At 39.8% G+C, this 23,711-nt stretch overlaps 1 protein-coding gene across 10 annotated transcripts; it reads right to left on the bottom strand.

Annotated features, from left to right (window-relative positions):
- dcun1d5 (DCN1, defective in cullin neddylation 1, domain containing 5 (S. cerevisiae)) lies at positions 1-23,475 on the bottom strand. Of its 10 annotated transcripts, none has more exons than XM_067986152.1 (12): positions 23,123-23,283; positions 22,216-22,381; positions 21,560-21,618; positions 18,252-18,294; positions 18,057-18,174; positions 17,075-17,163; positions 12,617-12,687; positions 5,406-5,497; positions 5,105-5,213; positions 4,883-4,987; positions 4,625-4,745; positions 1-4,539 (listed from the first exon to the last, which is right to left on the bottom strand). In XM_067986152.1, the coding sequence occupies exons 5-12, from the start codon at positions 18,125-18,127 to the stop codon at positions 4,484-4,486; spliced, it is 714 nt and encodes a 237-aa protein (XP_067842253.1). In that variant the 5' UTR covers positions 18,128-18,174; positions 18,252-18,294; positions 21,560-21,618; positions 22,216-22,381; positions 23,123-23,283; the 3' UTR covers positions 1-4,483. The 10 variants fall into 10 exon arrangements, with proteins under 10 accessions (XP_067842253.1, XP_067842252.1, XP_067842261.1 ...); XM_067986151.1 differs by having other exon boundaries at positions 23,158-23,283; XM_067986160.1 differs by having other exon boundaries at positions 4,625-4,727; positions 23,158-23,283.
- Positions 23,476-23,711: the final 236 nt, after the last annotated feature.

Below are 23,711 nucleotides of genomic sequence, written 5' to 3'. Positions count from 1 at the left end.
TACACTGTTCCTTTTTCTTTATTATACAACTAAAATGCCAGCGTTCACAGTCCTTGGCATGTCAGTAGTCCTGCTTCAGGCTGCATTGCATCGCCTCTTTTCACCAATATTTTTAAATATGAAAACATGCAAAATCATTATTCTAAATTCCATTGTGAACTTGTCTTTATAAAGTTTATCATTCAATTTAAATAAGTTTGCAATTAGGCAATGCAAAAATATATAAACATAATTCCAATCTGAGATCCAAAGGAAACACAGTGAGTGGATAGCACTTTAAGCAGGAACAGTGAAATCAGAAAATTGTACTTTGTAGGATCCTTCCAACAATGCAAAGTTGTAACAAGTTGAAATAGTATTTTTAAAAGCCATTAACTGGTACTGGGTTGGATTGATTGTTGTGAACAATACTGGGATGTCTTTCATTAAGTACATTTTAAATGCATAGTAACCCCCTCTTTGTAACAATCTACAATATTCCTTTGCCTCAGATCAAGGGAGAACTGTGATGGGTTACCAATACATATATATAATTTTGGAAAATTACAAACTAAAAAAAGTTGCAGTTATATATTCAGCAGCACATTTTGGAATAATTCAAGAAATTACACTGAAAAATATCCAGAGTAGGTTTCACCTGCAGTATCCCTCTTTGAAACAAAACAAATGTAATAAGTACAATTAACTTAAACTACCTTTAAGTTTCTTCAGTCCATTTCTGTTGAGTTTTCTTTTTAAATACTGCAGAGTTGCTCACAAAGATTAGGGCATTATTCCATGTATAAGATGGAAGAAACTCCCTTCCCTGCACACCCCGGGCACATTTTGCCATTTTATAATTCTTTAAACACAAATCAGCTGTGGTTTAGTTAGTAGCACTTTTGCCTCTGAATCAGAAGGTTGTGGTTTCAAGTCCCACTCCAGAGACTTGAGCACAAAATCTAGGCTGACATTTTAGTGCAGTACTGAGGGAGGGCTGCATTGTCGGAGGTGCCTTCTTTCAGATGAGGTGTTAAACGAAGGCCTGTCTGTCTCTCAGATGGACATAAAAGATTCCATAGCACTATTTTGAAGAAGAGCAGTAGAGATCTCCTAGGCAATATTTATCCCTCAACCAACATCACTAAAAAAAAATTATCTAGTCATTACCACATTGCTGTTAGTGGGACCTTGCTGTGCACAAATTGGCTGCTGCATTTCTTGCATTACAACAGTGACTGCACTTCAAAAGTACTTCATTGGTTGTAATGTGCTTTGGGACACCATGAGGTCACAAAAGGCACTATTATGAATGCAAGTCTTTCTTTTAGAAATTCTGGATTTAAGCTTAAACTATTGGTTTCCCTGATTTAGGAAAAGTCTGACAGTTCTGAGCTTATCCCAATTATGAAAGGAAAGAAAAAAGAACTTGCATTCATACAGCACCGTATCAAGTTCCTTGGACATCCCAAAGCACTTCATATCCAATTAATTACTTTTTCCAAGTGTAGTCACTTATGCAGACAACCAGGACTCGGAATCTATCACTTAGGAGGTTTAGACTTTTAGGCAACTGAGTGAACTTGAAGATGGTAAGCTTTAAAATGAATCATGTACATACAAATACACGTTTAGTTCCTGGCATGCTCATCTCTGAAACTAACCTAGTGACCAATAATGAAGCTCAGTTAAATTAAGTATTTTAAAAGTTAGTGGCAGAGAACGTTAGAGTTTATGGGCAAAACTTTATGGTTCATAAATGTCATATGTTTTTACAGATAAAGGGGGTTTTACCCCTAGGTAAAAAGTAGCAATGGGAAGCTTTGAATAATGATGTCCTCTATTAAAACAAAGTTAGAACGTTAAATCCTAAATACAAAGCATCATATTATATTTTTAAACTTGAACTCTGCTTGTCAAGGGTCCGCCATAAGCTGAAATTGGTTGGGCCCCATGTTTTATCATTTAAATGTTGGTTTACTTCTAAGGGAGGAAAAAAAACTGGATGGGCAAAGCAAATTAATTCGCAAGATCAATGTTGACATTGTAATTTTTTTTATATAAATGCCTCAGTTCTGTGTACATTTTCCAGCCTAAGGTCTATTAGCTCCAGTCTCCTTCTCACCAGGAAGCTCTTCAGTGACATCAGTGAGCGGCTCCATAAGAATTTCTTCAAATCTTTTCTGACTTTGGGCATCAAGTAGATGGCGTTGAAGCCAGAAAAAAATCAATACTGCAAGTATATAGGCAGTACTGACACTTTCCTAGTTTGGCAGCTAGTTATAAATGGGCAGCTTGCTGACACTCCCCAGAGCTGATATCAGTGCAGTAGCTCCCTGGTGAAATTTAAAAATAATACAGCTCCAAAGAGGCTAGAAATATTTGGCAACATTAGGAAAATCTACTTTTAAAAATAATTTTTCATGACGTTCACTGAGGAGGGGGAAAAAGGAAAAGAAACTTTAAACCACCCGTTGCACCTTTCTCCTTTAAGAAAAAGTAGCCACACAGTTTTACTAAAGTTTTGATATCAGGGTTTTTTTTTTAATACCTTTGAACAACTGCCCAATTAGTTCAAGGATTAAAAAAAAAGTGTTTGCTTGAAGATCCATTGTGTTATCTAGGAATAGAACTTTCATGAAAAATTTAGACTTGAATACAGTGGACTTCTGTTACTGTCACTTTATGATTGGGGAAAAATGTCTCCAGAATAAGAGCATATTATTTCTGCAAAGAAACAGTCATGCTAAATCATTTAGTAATTTAAAAAGGACACTTTTCAAGTAACTGATTCTACCATTCTGAAAGAGACTGTATACGATGGTGCAGGTGTAAACTAGAATAGATAATGAACAGAATTCTCTCTCCAGTAATGGCTTGCATATTGGCATATCTTGTGTAAGCGGGTGGATGAAACCTGTACAGGAATTTACCAGCTTTGTGGTTACTGTGTTAATCAATTGGTACTCACAGTCAAGCAATCCAGAATTTGGGCCCTTGTGCACTGTTAAGCCAGAGAGCCAACAAGTTTAGAATTTGCAAGATCATATAGGACAATTTTAAAATGTGAACTTGTGGAAAACAAAAACCAAAGCTGGACTACTTTTGAATATTAACTGGCACTGGGATGTACAGAACTGTGTAAAGTGCATCCCAAACCACCACTCTACATTTATTTTGTTAGTAGGCTTTCATGTGAACAGAAAATCAGTAGCTTTTAGTGTCTTTAGACTGGTCATACTGTTCCAGTTATTATACCTCCCCTAATATCACACTCCAGCAGAGATTAATTTTTGGGATTGGGAGCAATCTGTTGAAAACTGAAGCTTTGAGGAAAAAAGTAAAGAATTCACTACACTCATGCTTCAATGTTTCAATTGAGTATTTAGGTCATGACTTTCTTTACACAAGAGATCCATTGACAAAATTTCAATTTGTCTTTTAGACACTAAAGAACATAAGAAAAGTTTTTTTTATTCAAGGTCCCACAGTATCACCTTCTTACAAAAGCTTCAACTAATCAAAAGCATAAGAGTGCTTAATTCAGGATAACTTACAGCTTTATACTCTTGGAGAGTCAAATACTTGAAGCTAATACTGTAAAATAATCTAATACTGTACTGCTGGTACAGTAGACCAATGACTTAGTGATATGGCAATTTATCTGCTTTTCGTAATAACTATAGTCAAAACCACATACTTGCTCATCCAGTACTGATGGATTCTATTATATGCAGTTCTGATTATATACACATTTCTCCACCTCAACTCAGGTGTATGTAACTATATTCTGCTTTGTTCTTAATGGGGGTAAAATAAAAGCTTTTGGAAACAGGCAAACCATTCTGTGGACACCTCAACAACAGTGTAACTGAACAAATTTAAACATACATTTGTACCACTTGTAATTCTCTATTACATGGGCCTTGCAGTGGTGCTACTGTCATTACCATAAACCCTGAGCACACAGTCCTAGACTAGCACCAGTACCTATTGATATACTATATCACAGAAAAGGTGCTACATAGTTACAATGACATATGATGAGGTTCAGTACGTTTTTGGTATGGTACCAGAGCGGCAAGTGTCTGATACAATAGCATACACTTTCCAACAATTGAAAAACGCATCCATACACTTCAAGGCCTTTTATCTACACAGTCACACATGAAACTGATGACGATTTCTGTTTCTAATGAAAACCTATAATTTTTAATGTGCTTCAAAGTACTTTATGAAGTTATAAACAGATATCGCCAAAAGCATTAAGACTCAAGACTGGACAAAATCCTAACATCAGGTGCTATAGTCAATGAATACATAATAAAATGCTTAATACAGATGCAACTTGAAAATCTTCTCCCCACTTGTAACACTGAAAAGTCTGTAGCTAGCATAAAAGATGGCTTCTGACAAATACTTTGCACTTCATAATTAAAGGTGTAGTTTGGTCGGGTAGCAAAGCATTATTGCTCTCCCCTTAGTTCTCTTCCCCTCCAACTTGTTATGATGACTGCCTTGCCTTCTGCCACTCAACAAATTCATCAAGAAGCACAGGCCCTGAAAAGAAAACAAGTTAAATTACAATTTTTATGTGACTATATTGGAATAAATGTATAATCCTATTTATGGGAAAGAAACTTACATGCACCGTCTTCATCATAGTTGCTTAGGTCTGCATGTACAGTTCTGCTGAACTCCAATACATTGAACCACTGATCCTTATTCATAACTCTGTACTTTGATTGCTGCAAAGAGTTCATATGCTATTATGAAAAATGTTTACTTAGAAAAAAACCAGTTATTCACTTATTGCATTTCCTCAAATTTGTAGTTGCAGTTGGAATCTTTTGCAATGATTTTCAAGAAAATACTTTTTTAAAAAAAAGTATTAACAAAGTACCTCCAAAAATTGGTGAAAGGCAGAGAACAGAGCCCATGTTCTTCCTAGGAGCAGAGCTAACATAGACTTAGCAGTATCAATATCAAGGCTACGCTGGTCTTTATCCTAAAAGAAAGCACATTGTAAAAGTAGAGGTTTTGAGTTGATGACATCTTTCATCAAAAAAAGTTAAAGTAGCAGCTCAAAGATCAACACAAGAGAAAAATGTTTACTGCGGCTTACCCTAGCAAAATCAAAGGCATATCTGTAAATTTGTTTGAAAGCTGACAGATCATTCAGTTGTGAACGCAAATAGTCAAATTTGCTCTGCAGCTTTTCTGTGCAGTCACATCTAGGTTAAAACAAATACAATATTAAAAATAAAATTTTCCTAAGCAGACCCAAACGATAATCTGGAAGTTAACATACTCGGTACATACAAGTTTACTGGCATTCAGCATGAGCTGTAGCATGTAGTTAGTGAAATGTATACAGGGCATAGTGGTTAAACAAATGGGAACAGGCTTAATGACAGATTTCTTACTGTAATGAGGTCATTCCTTTTAACCACTCTTCTTTAGTGAAAAATCCCATGTTCTGAGCCTCCAGCTTCCATGCTAAAACTAACATGATAATCTGCAGACAAAAAAAAAATGATTATGGTCACTTTTCAGTAAATCTAGAAGTTTAGCAATGTTTTACACCATCCGCCACCAGCAGGTCCTGAGTCAATTTAAACCCCAAAGATTCCAGAAAGAGCTTTAATTTCAGTACACAAGGCAACTAAAATTAATTCTTAAGTTGACTTTTATATCCGATTTCTCCACAAACAACATATCAACTCGTGAATAAAACTATTTTTCAGCATTATGCTTAATCAGCATTTCGATAAGGCTTAATATCTGATTTTTGAGAACTCAGGTTATATTTAAGACAAGTGCAGTACATCACGTATTAGATATTGGTATTTCAGGCCATTGGCATCACTGAGTTAATTTCCAAATTAGCTTCCCTTACACCAGTCATCCTTTTACACACAAATATGCTAAATGTGCTGGAAATCCTGCCTTCAAATTGAGAGAAAATAGGGAACGGATAAATTATATGTCCCAACCCAGCTCCCTACAACACGCATCAATCCATGATTGGGATGCAGGGAAATCTCACTCTTGCCCCAATTCAAAAAAAAATTCTCTTCACGTACGACGTGAAATGTCTGTAAATAGCACATGAACACCTTCATAGCATGTTTAAATATAGTAAAATGCCACAAAGGGCTTCACCGGGAGAGGTGGGGGAAGAGAAGATAACTGGGCAGGAATTGGGTCGGGGGAACAATAGTTAGGACAGATGACTTGAAGGTAAGGTCAAACTGAAAGTCTTGGAGGAGGCTTTCGAAAGTGGTGCAAGATGAAGCATGGTGGAGCGGTTTAGGAAGATAATTCCAGATTGCAGGCCATGATGGTTGAGGCCTCTGTCACCAATGGTGGGGCAAGAAAGATTAGAAGTTGGGATGTAGGATTAGAAGAGGTTGCAGAAGTAGGGTGGAGTGAGGCAACGGAGGGATTTCTAGACAAAGAATTTTAAATCAATGTATTGGGTATAGGGAGCCAACAGAGATCAGAAAGGATGAGAGTGCTAGGTAAGCAGGACTTGTTAGGGAGGTAGAGTTTGTGATGATTTGGTATTTGTGCTGAATGGCGCTGCAAAGGACAGCACTGGAGAAATTTTGCCCATAAATAATGAAGGCACAGGTAAGGATTTCAGCAGCAATGAGGTGAGGTAGTGACTGAGGTAAGAAATATTGCAGAGGTAAAAAGAAGCAATCTTGGTGATGGACTAGAAGTGAGGTGTGAAATTCAGCTCAGGACCAAACAGGACATTGAGGCTGTGATTGAGCAAGCTGCCTGGGAGAGGGGTGGATTTGTAAGCTAGAGATTGCGGTTCCTGGTGAGAATTGAACAGGATAGCTTCAAACATGCTGATGTTTAGTCGAAGAAAGATCTGGTTCATCCATGACGGCGTTGGGACAGGCAGTCAGACAGCACAGCAAAAGTCGTAGAGTCATTTATGCAGAATAGGAGGTGCCTTCCTCCTCGACCATGAAATGTTGGGGCAGTCTGGAGGTGACTGTGTGGGTACATGCCAATATTTATCCCTCAACCAACATCACTAAAAAAAAATTTCTGGTCATTATCTCATTATCTGTTTGTGTGACCTTGCTGTGTGCAAATTGGCTGCTTTATTTCCCTACATTGCAACAGTGACCACACTTTAAAAAAAAAGTACTTCATGGGCTATAAAGCACTTTGGGAAGTCCTGAGATTGTGAAAAGTGTTATATACAATCATAGAAAGGTTACAGCATGGAAGGAGGCCATTCGGCCCATTGTGTCTGTGCCGGCTCTATGCAAGAGCAATCCAGCTAGTCCCATTCCCCCGCACCATCCCGTAGCCCTGCAAATTTTTCCCTTTCAAGTACTTATCCAGTTCCTTTTTGAAAGCCATGATTGAATCTGCCTCCACCAACCCCCCCCCCACCCGCCACAGTGCATTCCAGGGCCTAACCACTCGCTGCGTAAAAAGGTTTTTCTTCATGTCACTGTTGCAATATAAATGCAAGTTCTTTCTTTCTTTACAGGGGGAGAAGCTATTGTAGGAAATATGTTGGCTAAGTTGGGAACTAGGAAGGGAATCAAGAAAGGCCAATCTTGTGGTGCTGGACCTTAGAGGTGGTGAAGGAGGAAAAAGCGCTATTTCTAAAAGGAAATTTTTGGGCTGCGGGTAATGTATATGTTTCTTCCTCACCATTTCCCTATCTATAGATTCCCTATATTACACATCTTGTTCAGCCAAGATGACAGCATGAATAACTTACCCTTTAGAATTGTCTCAGCTATGAACTGTCAGAAACAAGTAGCTCAATAGCTTTCAATGCTACTTGGCCATATTTTTGGTCCTGGATCCTAATCAGATGTCTAAAACTGGAAAATTCAGTGCTCAAGTGTTACTGAAGATTGCAATCTCACATTGCCAACTGGGATGGAGGACTAAAAAGGTTGTTGAGCATCATGGTAAATTATGGAGCCCTCTGCTGCTGGGACTTTTTAGCTGAGTTAAGACTGTGGAGCCATGTGTGCCAGCCTATCCTCCTGACACTTGAGATGGTACAGGGTCGATGAGACTTGCAATATTTGATCTGGAACTGAACTAGAACTGTTGATAATCTAGTTCACAAAAGTAGTTAATTATACTTGGTGTACTGTATTAATTGGTAAATAACTGTTCATGAATTTTGGTGCTATCAGATTTTTTCTTTAAAGTCTGTATACATGGCACGTTTACTATTAAAATAAGCACTTGGATTTGCCTTATGGCAAGTCGCTGAAGCCTTTGAGTCAATCATTGCTTACATTGTGGTTATTGAACAAAAGTTTGAGTATTCTGATATAGTGCAATACTGAAGATCTCTGCCATTGCTTCTTGCAAGTTTCTTTCCTAATATAGCCATGATTAACAACAATATTGCTGAGGATTTCAGCAATACAAAATAGAAAATGAGAGCACCCTCTGGGGGCTGGCTTCTTTCCTGCAAGTTGGAGTGCAAGAACAGCATTATACAGTGGGGCAAACAACTCAATGGGAGACAATAAACCAGTAAACATCTGCCTAAAATTGTAAAAATTAAAAGATTAGGTAAAATTGAATGAAAGTAGAGATTACATTAAGCAGCAGCAGAAAGAGGATGTGAAGGTATTTAAAATAAAAGATGGAGGAAATAGCACAAACAAAATTTGCGCTAAATATCAAAAAGCGCAGAATATAAATTGAAAGATGATCCCTAATTTTTAGATGTCTCCGTGGCCAATAGTGAAATAACTTTTCCATTATGAGTCGCAGTTAAGCAATCTTACTGGCTAACAGGGATCATGTAGCTATTCTATTCACATTGTAATCTAGCAATCTAGGTGCTTAATTGCCATGGTTCTGAACCACACACAGCCGGAGAAAAAGATAGGGCAGGGATTCGTCTGTTATTGCTCGGTGGTAAATATAACTGCTATAAAAACAGGTTATCATGCCCGTAAGTGGAATATAAAGGGGTCAACATTTTAAGAAAATTATTAGAACAAGCAGGTGAGCAATATAACAACAACATAGTAAAACGTCCCAAGGCGGTTCACAGGAGCATTATCAAACAAAATTTGACACCAAGCCACATGAGATATTAGGACAGATGACCAAAAGCTTGGTCAAAGAGGTAGATTTTAAGGAGCGTTTTAAAGGAGGAGAGGTAGCGAGGCGGAGAGGTTTAGGGAGGGAATTCCAGAGCTTCGGGCCTAGGCAGCTGAAGGCACAGCCGCCAATGGTGGAGTGATTAAAATCAGGGATGTGCAAGAGGCGAGATCTTGGAGGACTGCAGAGATCTTGGAGGACTGCAGAGATCTTGGAGGACTGCAGAGATCTTGGAGGACTGCAGAGATCTTGGAGGACTGCAGAGATCTTGGAGGACTGCAGAGATCTTGGAGGACTGTAGGGGGTTACAGAGATAGGGAGGGGCAAGGCCATACAGAGATTTGAAAACAAGGATGAGAATTTTAAAATTGAGGAGTTGCCAGACCAGGAGCCAATGTAGGTCAGTGAGCACAGGGGTGATGGGTGAACGGGACTTGGTGCGAGTTAGGATATGGGCAGCAGAGTTTTGGATGAGCTCAAGTTTAAGGAGGGTGGAAGATGGGAGGCCAGCATTGCAAGAGTCAAGTCTATAGGTAACAGAGTCATGGATGAGGGTTTCATCAGCAGATGAACATAAGAAGTAGGAGTAGGCCATACGGCCCCTTGCGCCTGCTCTGCCATTCAATAAGATCATGGCTGATCTTGGACCTCAACTCCACTTTCCTGCCCGAGCCCCATATCCCTTGATTCCCCGAGAGTCCAAAAATCTATCTATCTCAGCCTTGAACATATTCAACGACTCAGCATCCAAGCCCTTTGGGGTAGAGAATTCCAAAGATTTACAACCCTCTGTGTGAAGAAATTCCTCCTCATCTCAATCTTAAATGGCCGACCCTTTATCCTGCGACTATGCCCTCTAGTTCTAGACTCTCCAGTCAGGGGCAACAACCTCTCAGCATCTACCCTGTCAAGCCCCCTCAGAATCTTATATGTTTCAATGAGATCACCCCTCATTCTTCTAAACTCGAAAGTATAGGCCCAGTCTACCCAATCTCTCCTCATAGGACAACCCTCTCATCCCAGGAATTAATCTAGTGAACCTTCGTTGCACCGCCTCTAACCACAAGGAGTGGTGAGTACTCCAGGTGAGGTCTCACCAAAGCCCTGTACAATAGTAAGACTTCCTTACTCTTGTACTCCAAGCCCCTTGCAGGCCAACATGCCATTTGCCTTCCTAATTGCTTGCTGTACCTGCATGCTAACTTTTTGTGTAGCTTGTACGAGGACACCCAAATCTCTCTGAACACAAACGTTTAATAGTTTCTCACTGTTTAAAAAAATTCTGTTTTTCTATTCTCCCTACCAAAGTGAATAACCTCATATTTCCCCACATTATACTCCATCTGCCACCTTCTTGCCCACTCACTTAACCTATCAATATCCCTTTGCAGACTCTGTGTCCTCCTCACAGCTTACTTTCCCACCTAGCTTTGTATCATCAGCAAACATGGATACATTATACTCGGTCCCTTCATCTAACATAGATGGTGAATAGCTGAGGCCCAAGCATCGATCCTTGCGGCACCCCTCTAGCCAACCTGAAAATGACCTGTTTATCCCTACTCTGTTTTCTGTCCGTTAACCAATCCTCTATCCGTGCTAATATGATACTCCCTACCCCATAAACTTACATAACAACCTTTTATGTGGCACCTTATCTAATGCCTTTTGAAAATCCAAATATACTACATTCACTGGTTCCCCTTTATCTGCCCTGCTAGTTACATCCTCAAAAAACTAATAAATTTGTCAAACACGATTTCCCTTTCATAAAGCCATGCTGACTCTGCCTAATCATATTCTGATTTTCTAAGTGCCCTTCCTTAATAATGGATTCCAGCATTTTCCCAACAACTGATGTCAGGCTAACTGGCCTGTAGTTCCCTGTTTTCTCTCTCCCTCCTTTCTTGAATAGCGGGGTTACATTTGCTACCCTTCAATCTGCTGGGACTGTTCTAGAATCTAGGGAATTTTGGAAGATCACTACCAATGCATCCACTATCTCTGGCAGCCACCTCTTTTAGAACCCTCGGATGTAGGTCACCAGGACCAGGGGAGTTATCAGCTTTTAGTCCCATTAGTTGCTCAAGTACTTTTTCTCTACTACAATAATTACTTTAAGTTCCTCACTCTCATCAGCCCCTTGGTTCCCCACTATTTCTGGTATGCTTTTTGTGTCTTCTACCGTGAAGACAGATACAAAATATTTGTTTAACGTCTCTGTCATTTCCTGATTCCCCATTATAATTTCTCCTCTCTCAGCCTCTGAGGGACCAACATTTACTTTTGCTACTCTCTTCCTTTTTACATACTCGTAGAAGCTCTTACAATCTGTTTTTATATTTCTTGCTAGTTTACTTTCATATTCTATTTTCTCCCTTTCTAATCGTCCTTTGCTGGTTTCTAAAACTCTCCCAATCCTCAGGCTTACTACTCTTCTTCGCAACATTATAGGCCTCTTCTTTTAATCTAACACTATCCTTAACTTCTTTAGTTAGCCACGGATAGATCACTTTACGTGGATTTTCATGGATAGGCTGCAGACAGGTCAAGAAGGATGTAATACCAGGATATATATTCAAACACACATACACAGTACAATATAGCAAATGCACTTTTTTCAGCAATTTTCAAATATAACATCTGAGGTGATGTTCAAAGCTTTTTCCCCAAATCTTTTCCATTGCCTGGATTTTATGCACAGTGGAACAGCAGACTGTTCTCCACACTAGCTAGAATTACAGACATGTCCTGAAATTTTGAGGGTTAGGATGCTCCTTATCAGAATTGGCTGTATTGAACTAAAATGATGTGCTGTAACATGCACATATCAGATTGCCCTTATGACTAGCTGAAAAGACAAACGCCTACATAACAAAATGTCTCATGGAAATTGCAAAGAAAGTACATCAATAGGCATGTGTGCATAAAATGAATATTCTAGGAGATTACTTTCTTTGGTATTACAGGTACATAGGTGCACACAATTTATGAATGCTTGGTTTGGATAAATCCTTGACTGCATCTCTTTGACTAACGGCCATTAGATGAATGTATGCCAACATATTTCATTTAACATTTTCACAATAAAGCTGCAGCCAGCAACAGGTCACATACTTCCTTGTGGTAAGTAGCTGGTCCATCTCTCATGTAAGCATTGTAAAGCAGGTATTTAGGTTTTCATAAGAGTAATAGCGTTTACTATTTTAGGATAAGAGATTTGGATCAACCAGCAGCACTAGGTAAGTAAACTGCAATTTAAAATAAATGGTAGAAATTCATCTAAAAAATGGCAGCACATCTACGAGTAGCATAAAAGGTTCTTACACAAAACTGAAAAAATCAAAATGACCCACTACCAAGCTAAAAAGAAAAATCTCCGTTACTGTAACTAAAATCAAAAGCAAGTACTATAACTAGAAACAACACATGGTATAAACAAGCAACTTTACTTAGCAGTTATTTTAAGAATAGACAGTCACTTCAGTAATTATTGACTTTCAGAAAAGGATAAACTTACATTTTCGGGCTCCACGCCTATATCTTCACAAAATTTTTCCATTCCCTCGGGACCAACAATTTCATCAGTTCCTTTAAGAGAGAAGGGGAAAAAAATCCTGTATTCTATTCAAATCACTCAGTTCTAAAGCACTATAGGTGCTGTATGAAGTTCAACTAAACATACAAGTCAGGTTTCATTCTTCTTCCAATTTGATTAATAGAATCCTGTACAAAAGTATGGATAGGGATCAGACCACCATCCTGATCATGTGCATGCGCTTTGCTCAGTAAGGCAAGTCAGCACAGTACAGGGATTAACCTGACGAAAATGGAGCAGTTTCATAAGTAACAAGCACATAAACACCAACACATTAAAATTTTGAAGAAATCGGATGTGTACTGTATAGCAAATCTAAATTAACCAGACATGTTTGAATCAATACCCTCTTTCCTGTTTTATAAAGGACAATTAGTTATCCAAACTCTGAATGTTTCTTGAAAATAGCTTCATGTTGGTCTGCAAAACCAATGAATAAAACATGGAATTTTGTTTTAAATGGATAATGGACTAGAATGTTCTAACCTTTCACCAGCAAAAAGCAATTATACAAGATACTAAACCATCTGAAGGAAACCCAGACCAAAAACTAAAACCCACACTGAAAAATAAAATTCCTTAAGACACTAAGCAAAACTGCATTAGTGGCATATAGTCTGCTCTCAATCATGTGTCACATGGCTTGAGGTCCCATGAAGCTTTGCATGCCATTAACTCAATTTTCATAATGAGTACAAAATAACTAATTCTGAAGGAGTTTCAGTTACCTTGCCAAAATCGCACTGATATAACAATATCTGAAACAATATAATACTGCAACAATATCTGAGAAAGTTATATTAAGTTCATTAATGTAGCATATTCTTTTAAAAAAACTTTTAAAAGTGCACTGATTGCTCCAAACCAGGCCTATTCTTTGAACTGGAGGCTATGCCTTCTCATTCCACTGGCTAACTCCAAAGTAGCACATGCAAAGGCAGATACAGACACAAAAGTGTTACTGCTCAACCTATCCCTAAGGGGACCAGTGGAAACAGTCTGTATTATCTATTTTTCTCCCTTCCCAAAACTCTGTGGGGTTATAGAATGGTAGCAATCTATCTATATAATAAAGTCTTACATATAGTGCATCACACACTAAATCTATCTGTAGCCAGGGAAGGAAAAAAAAATCATGTTTTTCTTATTTGTTCAAATAAGTCACTTCATCCCTCCTTCGGCCCTCACCAAGCTCATTTCCTCCACGAGACACACCTCTTGGACCCTTGACTCCCCCTTCTGACCCAACTCCTCACACAATTACCCCCTCAGCCCAAGGCTCTCCGACATAGTCCATGGCTCTTTCTTCTTGTTCTGCCCTCCACCTTTCAAGACTGTGCTACCCAGAGAGAGTGCAATTTTTAAAAAAAAGTCTGCTGTTGCTTGTTTTTTCTCCATTGTTATATTAAATGGTCCAGTGTTGATGGGAGAAGGCTGTCCAAAATCACCAGACTGTGAGCGCCCACCCCACTAACTACCATCAAACCTTTTAAACAGTCCACTGGTGCTGTGCACACAGGCATCTTAATCAACTGAACAGTGCTACCTTCAGAGGCACAAAAAAAGATAACCAGTAAACAGTTTAAAAACCCTGATATAATGCTTAGCTGTACCATTCATTCACTTGTGGAAAATTGAAAATTTCACAGGAAATTAAAACTATCAAATAAATCATTACAAGCACAAAGCAACCAGATACTAACCAAGCAATTAATTCAAACATAATTTTCAACAGAAATTGCACAAACAGATTATAAAACTTTCAGTTAGAAGTTTTGGTCTAATCTTGGTTCTGATTTCAAGTTCAGAAGATGATTATACGTAACATTATACTTTGGTTCTAAAGCCATTGATCTATAAATCATTCAAAATCCAGAAATGGTCATATCAGTGAATCAGGCTGTACAAATTTTCTGCTATGCCCAATTTCTTAGTTTCCTGCTCTCCTGGGCCTTATTAACAAATTTGGCTGTTACTTGATAAGTAAAGTGGCTGCTAAGCCAGTTGAGGCAAGTAGGCAGCATTTCTGGCTGCACTTCAGTCCCACGCTCCTGATCTTTGGCCACCCGGGGGGCGCGGGCAGGTCAGTGGACATCCTCGTGGACCTGTCCAAGGTGGCGATCCACAGGTCCAGGTTAGACGTGGCCTGTGGGGGCAGTCGCTCCGACTGTCTGCCTCTCTTCCACGGAATTCTCCGCGCCCGGGTGGCCCTGGAGAGGGAGCACGCGGTGTCTGCTGGTAACGCTTGAGGCTTTCCGCGATAATGTGGGCACCGCAAGGACTGGAGTGCATCCTGGACCGATATAATAAAATTATAATTTGACACTTATTTTGGGTTTTTTTTGGTTTACTGCACATGAACACACCCTAACCCCACTTCTTATAAAATGGGGGCCTAAAATACAAAAAAAAGAAAAAAAAAGTAGGCAGCATTATTAGAGACGAGTCCAGGTTTCCAATGGTAAGGCTAATGAAATCCAATAGACAAACCCACCTAGCAAAAACTGAAGTAAACTCATTTCTATTTGTTGCAATTAAAAAGAGAAAAGAAACAAGATTAACGTCTTGCTTCTGAATGCAGAAAATTTAATCCGAAATGTCAATACAAAAGAAGTTTAAAATCATTTAACAGAAATAATCCAAATGCACTGGAAATACAAATGCCCACACGTAGCTCACAGAAAATAAGTCAGGCGGCACAGGGTGTGCCAAGACTGTCCTTTCAACTACAGAAGAATATTTAAGTAATAGAGGTTTCTCCTTTCCCCACCCACCCGCCCATTAACAACTATGAAATAGTTCCGCTGAAATTAATACACCTCAACAAAGTAGCAGAGAGAAATCTGGAACAACCAGTATCATAATGCTGCGTTAACAACACACAGCTGGTATGTGTTTATGATGGAAAGAAGGAAAAGGAGATAGAAATGCCATTCTTTTGAAGTTGGGGTTGATTCACAATGTTAGAACTGCATACAACAATCTCTATTTAACTCATTCTGTGTCTGAACAGAAGTGCTTAATATTGACACGGGATGCAAGAAGTTCCATTCCGCAGCATGGGCATCTCTCAATTTGATGAGAAAAAAATTCTGAATAAGAGAATATGTTGCAAGAGGAGATAAAATACATGAAATAAGTTTGTGCTCCCATTTTATTGTAATCGTCAATATATTTTGAGTACTAACCTCAATCCACCTAATTAGTTATGCTAGCATAGAAATTAGATATGGGTGGGACAAGAAGCAGTTGTACTTTAATGGGATGACATATGTAAATATATAAATTGGTCAATTTAAATAGTTGCTGGCACAGAACATCGGAACACTAACGCAAACCAGTATTTGGGGTTAATAAAAGATCAACAACCACCACTCCCCCACCACCGGCCCCTATTCAGAGCTCCTGATCTTCTTCACATTGGAATAGGGAGGTGTTGAAAAGAAGCCTGGTGCTTTCCAACAGGGAGAGGGAGGATTAAGCTGTGCAACAGCCATCCGTAGGCGGCATCTGCACATTTCCTAGCATTTGTTTAGAGTGCCACCAGCAGAAACCTGGTATCAGGTTGCCTGCTTATCCTTGGTTGCAGCCCATGCATAGCCCGGGGAAGGGAAAAAAGGGTGCGTACCCTCAAATTAAGTTAAAACAAAAACATGTATTCTCTCTAGAATGTGGTTAGATATCTTTTGAGTACTCACCGAAAGGTTAAGTAAAGATAGAATTTGTGGTGCCATGTTCAATAATATTTTCTTATTGAAAGTGCAATGTGATTTTGTCCAAAACCTGTCACAAATGATAAGCTTTAAATAACCACATCACAGAATATTAAGAGTAGAGCAATTCAGAAAGTTCTTAAATTCTCTACATGAGAAATATACGCATTATAATTTTAGTTAATTTTCTTTTGCATTGCTATAGCAGTGCCTTTTTTTGGGGCTAAAAGCCACTTACCATTCATGCACCTCAGTAATATTGTTCTAGTTGGCTCTTGGGGGTGGGGGGGGGGGATGTTTTAACGTTTTGTAGAAATAATGGTCAAGAACTTGAGACAGCAAAAATGTTCAGGTCAAGAGTCAGAATAAACATGCTTTTCTCATCAATGTCTGCTATAATTCTGCTGAAATGCAACAGAACTCTTGACAGAAATGCAGCATTGCAATAATACAATTTACTCATTTCCCATTGCTCCAACAGACTTCAGAACAATATGTTCTCGATTCATAATCAGATCCTGCAGGAAAAAGGACAGCTTTTTAAACTGCCCCCTGCCCATATTTTAAAAATGCTTTCAAAATATATTGCAACAAGGATGAATAATTATATTTTAAGATCTCATCACAACGTGCCAAAACACAGTTAATATACCTACAAAGTTCTTACCTGCATATTCATAAAACCAAGCTAGGCACTTTTTGCTTGTAAAGCTGTCATCACTTATTAATCTAGATGGTGTCTGTACTCTACAGAAACTTAAAAGACAAAAGCTGGTCAGTGAACAATCTTCAATAAAACATAAGCTTAACTTTAGTCCTGATCTTCAGGCTTTCTGAAAAGAATTACTTTACCTTTTAGCATGATAATTGTTTTTCCAAATACTTTTAAATAAAATGCTAATCAAAACATCCCATTCTCACATAATTGAATGTAGAAGAATCAATGTCAAGAAGATTAAACCAAGATTTGGCAGCAACTATATATTGAGCTGTTTCTCAAACTAGGATGCATTTTTGCACACATTGTTAAATGTACATTAGGCACATTGTATGCTTCTTCAGTTTCACATATAGACAACCCAGATTTTAAAAATCTTTTGCCCAACCAAAATAACACTACTGTTCTATGCCAGCCTGTTATGTCTGTCATTTCCGCATGCTAATTTGAGCCTCTTAAAGAGAAAATGAGAAAAGGTTATCAATGTTAAAAAAAAATTGAATAAAGTAATTATCAATTGAAAGGCATAATTATTAGACGCCAAATTACCCATGGTAGGATTTTTACACTCAAGATAGCAAACTCCTTTCTCGGTTTACAACAGGCTTTATTTTGAACACATCAAACAGAGAGTTTGAAAATGCTCGTCTCATTTTTTTATTACAAAGTGACATTTCTTCCAATTTAGCAGTGTTACAGTAAAGAAAAAAATTAACATTTCTTTAAATAAGTCACTGGGATGCCTGTAGAGCCATTTAATCTATTCATAACATGCAGTTACGAATAATCCTCCGTGCAGTCAAAAGTCCAAAAAGTCTAAATTTTTAAACCAATTTGAGTAAGCAAAATGCTGGAAAGTGTTAGTGCTTAAATCTAGATTAGGGGCAGGAAAAAGAAACCAAACCAGTCTTAAATCTAAATTGGTACCCACCTGCTTATTCTACATTTTTTCATGCTGGCGTCTTCTGACCCTGAAGATTTTCTCTTCTTCTTAACAGGCATCTTGTGAGCACACCAAAAGACAGAACAGGTGCACTGAGAGGAGCTACCTGCAACGGTTTACAGCTTAGTCATTCACACACTTATCATAGCCTCTTATTGCGTGAATTATTTCTATTGCGTTTACCTATATTTTGGTCACCTTGGCCATTCAGATCTTCTTTCAAATTCTGTTAAGACAAAGAAAATCTAACGATAACACTTCCATAATTACCCAGATGGATGGAAATTACATTTAATAATTCTACGACTGATAATTAAGCAATATTTTGAAAAATTGGTCATTGAAAGATGAATAGCAGCTATTAATTTATTTGTAGGGAAAGGTGAAAAAAAAAATCATCCTCCCAATTCATCACTAGGTCCATCAACTGAGTATTCCTTGCCAGTCTGACTTGCTTCTCTGGCAAACAGTAGTGAGACATCATTGCTGTATGTAGCCATGGAGACACTTCAAATGAAATTACAGCTGCCCAAGTAAAATGTAAATGTGCTAAAACTATTTGAAAGATGAGGAAATAGAAATCAGAAAGCTCACACATATTAATGTGGTGACATTACTCATTAACCTAGGAAAATGCCGAGATAACATATAAAATTTTATAACAACTTGTTTTGAAAATATCTGTCCCAATTTCCTAAATTTCCTTGAAAAAGTCAAGACTAATGTAAATGGACACCTATCTTCCAAAGTCGGGGGGGGGGGGGGGATGCAAAGAAAGGAGAAACAAATAGCCTTTTTTGACATCAGCATATTTTGCACCAAGTAAAACAAACATGTGATCCTCCATACATTAAAAACGGCATTTAGAATGAGCTAAAGTTTTCATGCCGGAAGCTCATTAGAGTATGACCTACCTAAGCTCATACAAAGAGCTCCATTTTTCAGGTAAGTAATTGGCCACAGTTTAAAGTAAAGTGCCACCTGAGCTCACAGTAGCATTCACAAAGGAACCACTTTGGTCTTTGTCCAGTGTCCTACTGCTTATTATGGAGCTCCCATCTCTCCATTGCTTAGTATTTCCACTTTCCTCCTTGAGCTGGGCCTTCAATTGAAAGCTATTGCAATTCCAATTCTCATCAAGTTTGCAGGTAGCCACACAAAGTACTCCATCTAGGAGCCAGGGCCAAACATTGCTCTAATTCATCTATCAAGTTCAATTGTGGCAAGATTACGACCCAGCTCCAGACCACCTTGAGTGGGAGTTTGTTGTTCTCATAACTAAGCTATTACCATCTGCTAAGTAGATAAAGTAAGTGCACTTCAGTCTTCTAATAAGGCAGTCAAGTCATCGCTGTGCTTCATACAAATCAAATATGAAAATATATGACCAATTTCAATTGCTTTCCTGTTCAATCAAACATACACCATTGCTAATTAAGAAAAGCAATTTGCTGGATGAGAATCACATCATCCTCCCCAAAAAAGCACAAAGTTAATACATTTAAGAATACAATACTTCTCTGTTGCATTGCTCAACAGCAGTCTTGCAATAGGAGGAAATCCCGGAGAAGCCACTACAAATACCTCAGATCAGTTTAGAGTGAAATTTTATTAATAGCTTGTACTGTACCACAGAATAAAGGACAAAACCATAGGTTGAGTTCTGTCAGCTTTATATCCTTGATTCCCTTGATTAGGTGAAATCTATTTATTAGTTTAGTTAATCTTGTCCAATGCAGCTTTCAACAAATCGTGTCTAGATTCAAAATCAACAGATAATTCTCCTATACTGCTTTTATGCTGAAAGGTGCAAAAATGGTCATCCCATCACTTGTTCGAATACACCCCTATAATATGATCCATCAGTTATGGCTGTACTTGGTGTTTCAACACAAGGTCCAGTACATCAGTAAACTGAACTTTCAAATAATGATCCAATCATTAATGAAAATTATTATTTTTTGTTCTTGAGTTGTGGGCAATGCTAGCAAAGCCATAGTTTATTCCTGTCCTTTATGCAGTGAGACAGCGGTGGTGGGCCTTTCCTTGAACCGCTATAGTTCTTGTGTTGATGGTGCTCGGTAGGGAATTCCAGGATTTTGACCTAGCGACAATGAAGGAATGGTGATACATGTCCAAGTCAGAATGGTGTGTGACTTGGAGGTAATGGTGTCCCCATGATCTTGCTGTTCTTGTCCTTCTTGGTGGTGGTGGTCACAGGGAAGGGAGGTGCTATCCAGGTGCTGCAGCGTATCCTGTGGACAGTTCATACTACGGCTTCAGTACGCCGATAGTGAAGGGGTGGATAGAGTCCAGTGGCAAGGGCACCAATCAAGTGGAATGCTGTGTCCTGGACGGTGTTGTGCTTCGAGTGTTGTTGCATGTACACCTATCCAGGCAAATGGTGAGCATTACATCACACTCCTGACTTAAGTCTTTTAGATGATGGAGATGCTTTGAGTTTCTGCCCAGATTAACTGTGATCCCCAGGACGTTAATGAACTTGGCAATGAAGGTCAGGGGGAGGTGGTTGGGCCTTTTCTTGCTAGAGATGGCCATTACCTGTCGCTGATTGGCACGAATGTTATCTGCCATTTGTAATTAACTGAAGTATCAAGGATAGCTCATACCTTTTAGCGAAAAGCTAATATCTCTAAATGACAATATTAAAGGTCTACTCACAACTTTAATTGCTAGTGACTTCATAATCTTATTTATCACATCTCATTGCAGAACTGATCATTTCAATCAAGTTTTCAACTGGAAAAAGTACTGTCCCCCGCCCTCCTTTCTCTTGAAGATTGATGCTGTAGTACAGTCCCATTAGCTCTCCATCAACTGCCCAACTGGTCCTTCATGCGTAATCCCATGCTGTTCAATATTGGGGAGCATCAAATGAACCGGATCCTGTCCTCAACCAATATCCATACACGCATTTCCCAACTAGAATCAGTAGACAGCAAATCAGAAGTGGGAACGCAATCTAATTCTGCTTCCCCATGTAGCACTGTAAAACTGATCTTAAAGTCCCATCTTTGTTAAGATTAACTGATTCAGTACAAACCGGGGAATGAACCTGGGACCTTCCAGGTCTGTATGGCTCAATACTATACTAAGTGATGTATTTACTCAGTCATCTGAAACCTTAATACCTCAAAAAATCTAAGAGGAATTGAGATGACTGTCTTTTATGATTCCAGTCATTTGATCCCTACCACTCTATGCTAGACATTCCTGTTTTGTTACTAGCGTTCAGGAGACATCCCCCCCCCCTCAAAAAATGTTTGGAGGCTAGTGGAAAACAGAAAGATTCTAACTGTATAATGTGGTACTTCAAACATCTTCTGCAAAGTATGTAATATCCTACTTTAGCTCTAATCGATTAAAAAAGGCCTCGATTTTTTAAAAATCAAGAGAACCATATACAATCACTGACCTAGTTACGTTAGAAAGCAACAAAAGTATTAAAATGGGCAATCATTAACACTTACCAGTCGATTGAATGTCCGAGATATCTGACGAAAGTCTGCCAGTATGAGCTAGTCTCTCACTAGAAAACAATAAAATACGATATTGTGTTAAAATATAATAATGACAATATTTCCGTTGAAATCCTTCAGCTACAATACGATGCAACAACTCTGGTTTCAGCCAGCATTTTTCCTGATGTACAATTCAAACTAAGAAAAATGTATATGGACACTTCCCAAGAACAGCTTCGTCTTTTAGGCTGCAAAATATTTAGTCATAACAACAGGACAGACCGTGCATAATAAACGCAGAAGCAGGAAGGGGAGATTATAAAAACCGACAGTGATTTAATAGCACAAATTTTAGAAACATAAAAACATAAAATCTATGATAAAGATTCTGGACAATTTGACTGCCTTTTGTATCTTAACCTTTTCACAGCGCTGATTCCCAATCTCTAGGCCAGCATTTACCGCTAGGCCTACACGAAAAAAAACATTCAGAAAGGCAGGCTTCAACTAGAAACGAATTCCCTCATTAAAAAAAAGAGCATTCGAAACAACATAAAAAAATACTGAGTTAAATACTATTAAATCTTGCGGTTAACTCTTTCCACAATGTGAGTGACGGTGACAAACTGCGCAGTTTGTAAATGGTAAGAAAGAGGAGAACCTACCGGCCCCCAAACCCTCTCCGATACCAACAAGGAGCTGCAGCCAGAGCGGGGCTTTGACAGGCTCCGTCCGCTCAAATGCTTCAACAATAACGCGACTGGGAGGGGAGACTGTTTAAAAGAAATGCTAATCACCCCCGGCGCGGCCTTCCTGGACTCGGTGCATGACCTGGATTCAGATTAAAAAAAACAAAGTTACAATAAGATTTCGCGCTGCGCTGAGCCGAGACTCGGGGGTTAAATGTTCCAGCGATCTCTCGCTCGCTACAAAAACACACAATCTCTGACACTCGATTCATGTGGAATTAAAAACCCGCCGGTTGGGTCCAACATTTTTATAAGAAATTGGGTCAGTCTCGAATATTTGGGGCTCGGTCTGTCCCTCACCTCCTGACAAAGAAATCGCACTTTCACTGCGTGAACCCACCGCGCAGCTGATTCACCGCCTCCTCCTCCTCCTCCTCCCCCACCACCAACCCCCCCCCCCCCCCCCCAATAAACAGGCAGTGAATCGGCTCCCGGGGAGGGGATTTTACACAAACCCTCGATGCGATGGTCTCAGAACCTGAGCCGCAAAACCACCGACACCCGGAATCAAACCAATTAACATCGGGGGCCGAACAAATCCCCGACCGGCCAGGGAGAGAGAGAGAGAGAGAGCCCAGGACCGGTTTAAACCCTGGACTCTACGGGCGGTCCCGGCTCTGCATCGGGACCTTCGCCCCTCGGGGCGGGGGGAACGGAGCAGGACAGAGGAGCGGCTCCGAGGGGGATGTCCCATGACCCGGGCCGGGCCGACAGTGCCGAGGGCCGGCCCCCCTCCCGATTACACGCTTAGATTTATTAAAAGGAGCCGCCGGCTCCGCCGCCCCGTCTCCGACTTCAGCACCGACCAGCCCGGCCGGGGTACCATGAGTGACGGGGGCAATGAATGCGCCGCTGCACCTGCCGGTCCTGCGCTCCGCTCCCGGGCTGCGGAGTACGAGCGGCCCCTGTCCCGGCTCCGGCTCCTCCTCCCTCACACCCGCGCTGCCTCAGCAGCTCGTTCTCGGGAACTCAGCGCTCATTCACCGGCGCGACGATTACTTCCGGGGCCAAACGGCGATAGGGGTCATCTTACCCATTGCAAGAAACCGAGGGGGGGGGAGGGGGGGAGGTGAGAAAGAGAGTCGGGAAAGGTGCGGCGGATCTAACATTACAGACATTGTACGGCTTACACCGAATGTGCAATTGTAAATAACCCACAGGACGGAGTGCTTCTTGGCAAATATTGTTCTGCTATAAGTAAATAAACGCCCCAAGAGGGAGCGCCCCCCCCCCTCTCGAATCCTCCCTGTGGACGCAGGGTCTGGGCCGTCCACGCGCCAGCGATGCGGAGGTGGAGCCGCGTGCTGCGAGTGTGAAATGAATGTGTAAATCCGACCACACGCTCTTACACCGCATATGTTCCGTGACTGTTTCTTTCATTTGTAACAGTTGGCACATTTTCATTCGTGGTT

Source organism: Heptranchias perlo, chromosome 6 (assembly GCF_035084215.1).
Source record: "Heptranchias perlo isolate sHepPer1 chromosome 6, sHepPer1.hap1, whole genome shotgun sequence".
Lineage (NCBI taxonomy): Eukaryota > Metazoa > Chordata > Chondrichthyes > Hexanchiformes > Hexanchidae > Heptranchias > Heptranchias perlo.
This window is presented reverse-complemented; position numbering and strand designations above follow the sequence as displayed.

What these genes read in the sequence shown, in the direction of transcription:
- dcun1d5 (XM_067986155.1), bottom strand. Translation starts at nt 18,127, where the DNA reads ATGCCTGTTAAGAAGAAGAGAAAATCTTCAGGGTCAGAAGACGCCAGC. An exon ending in TAGGCGTGGAGCCCGAAAAT is followed by an intron (nt 5,498 to 12,616) that starts GTAAGTTTATCC and finishes TTTTGTCTGCAG; the next exon opens with ATTATCATGTTAGTTTTAGC. An exon ending in AAAGGAATGACCTCATTACA is followed by an intron (nt 5,214 to 5,405) that starts GTAAGAAATCTG and finishes GTTTTAACCTAG; the next exon opens with ATGTGACTGCACAGAAAAGC.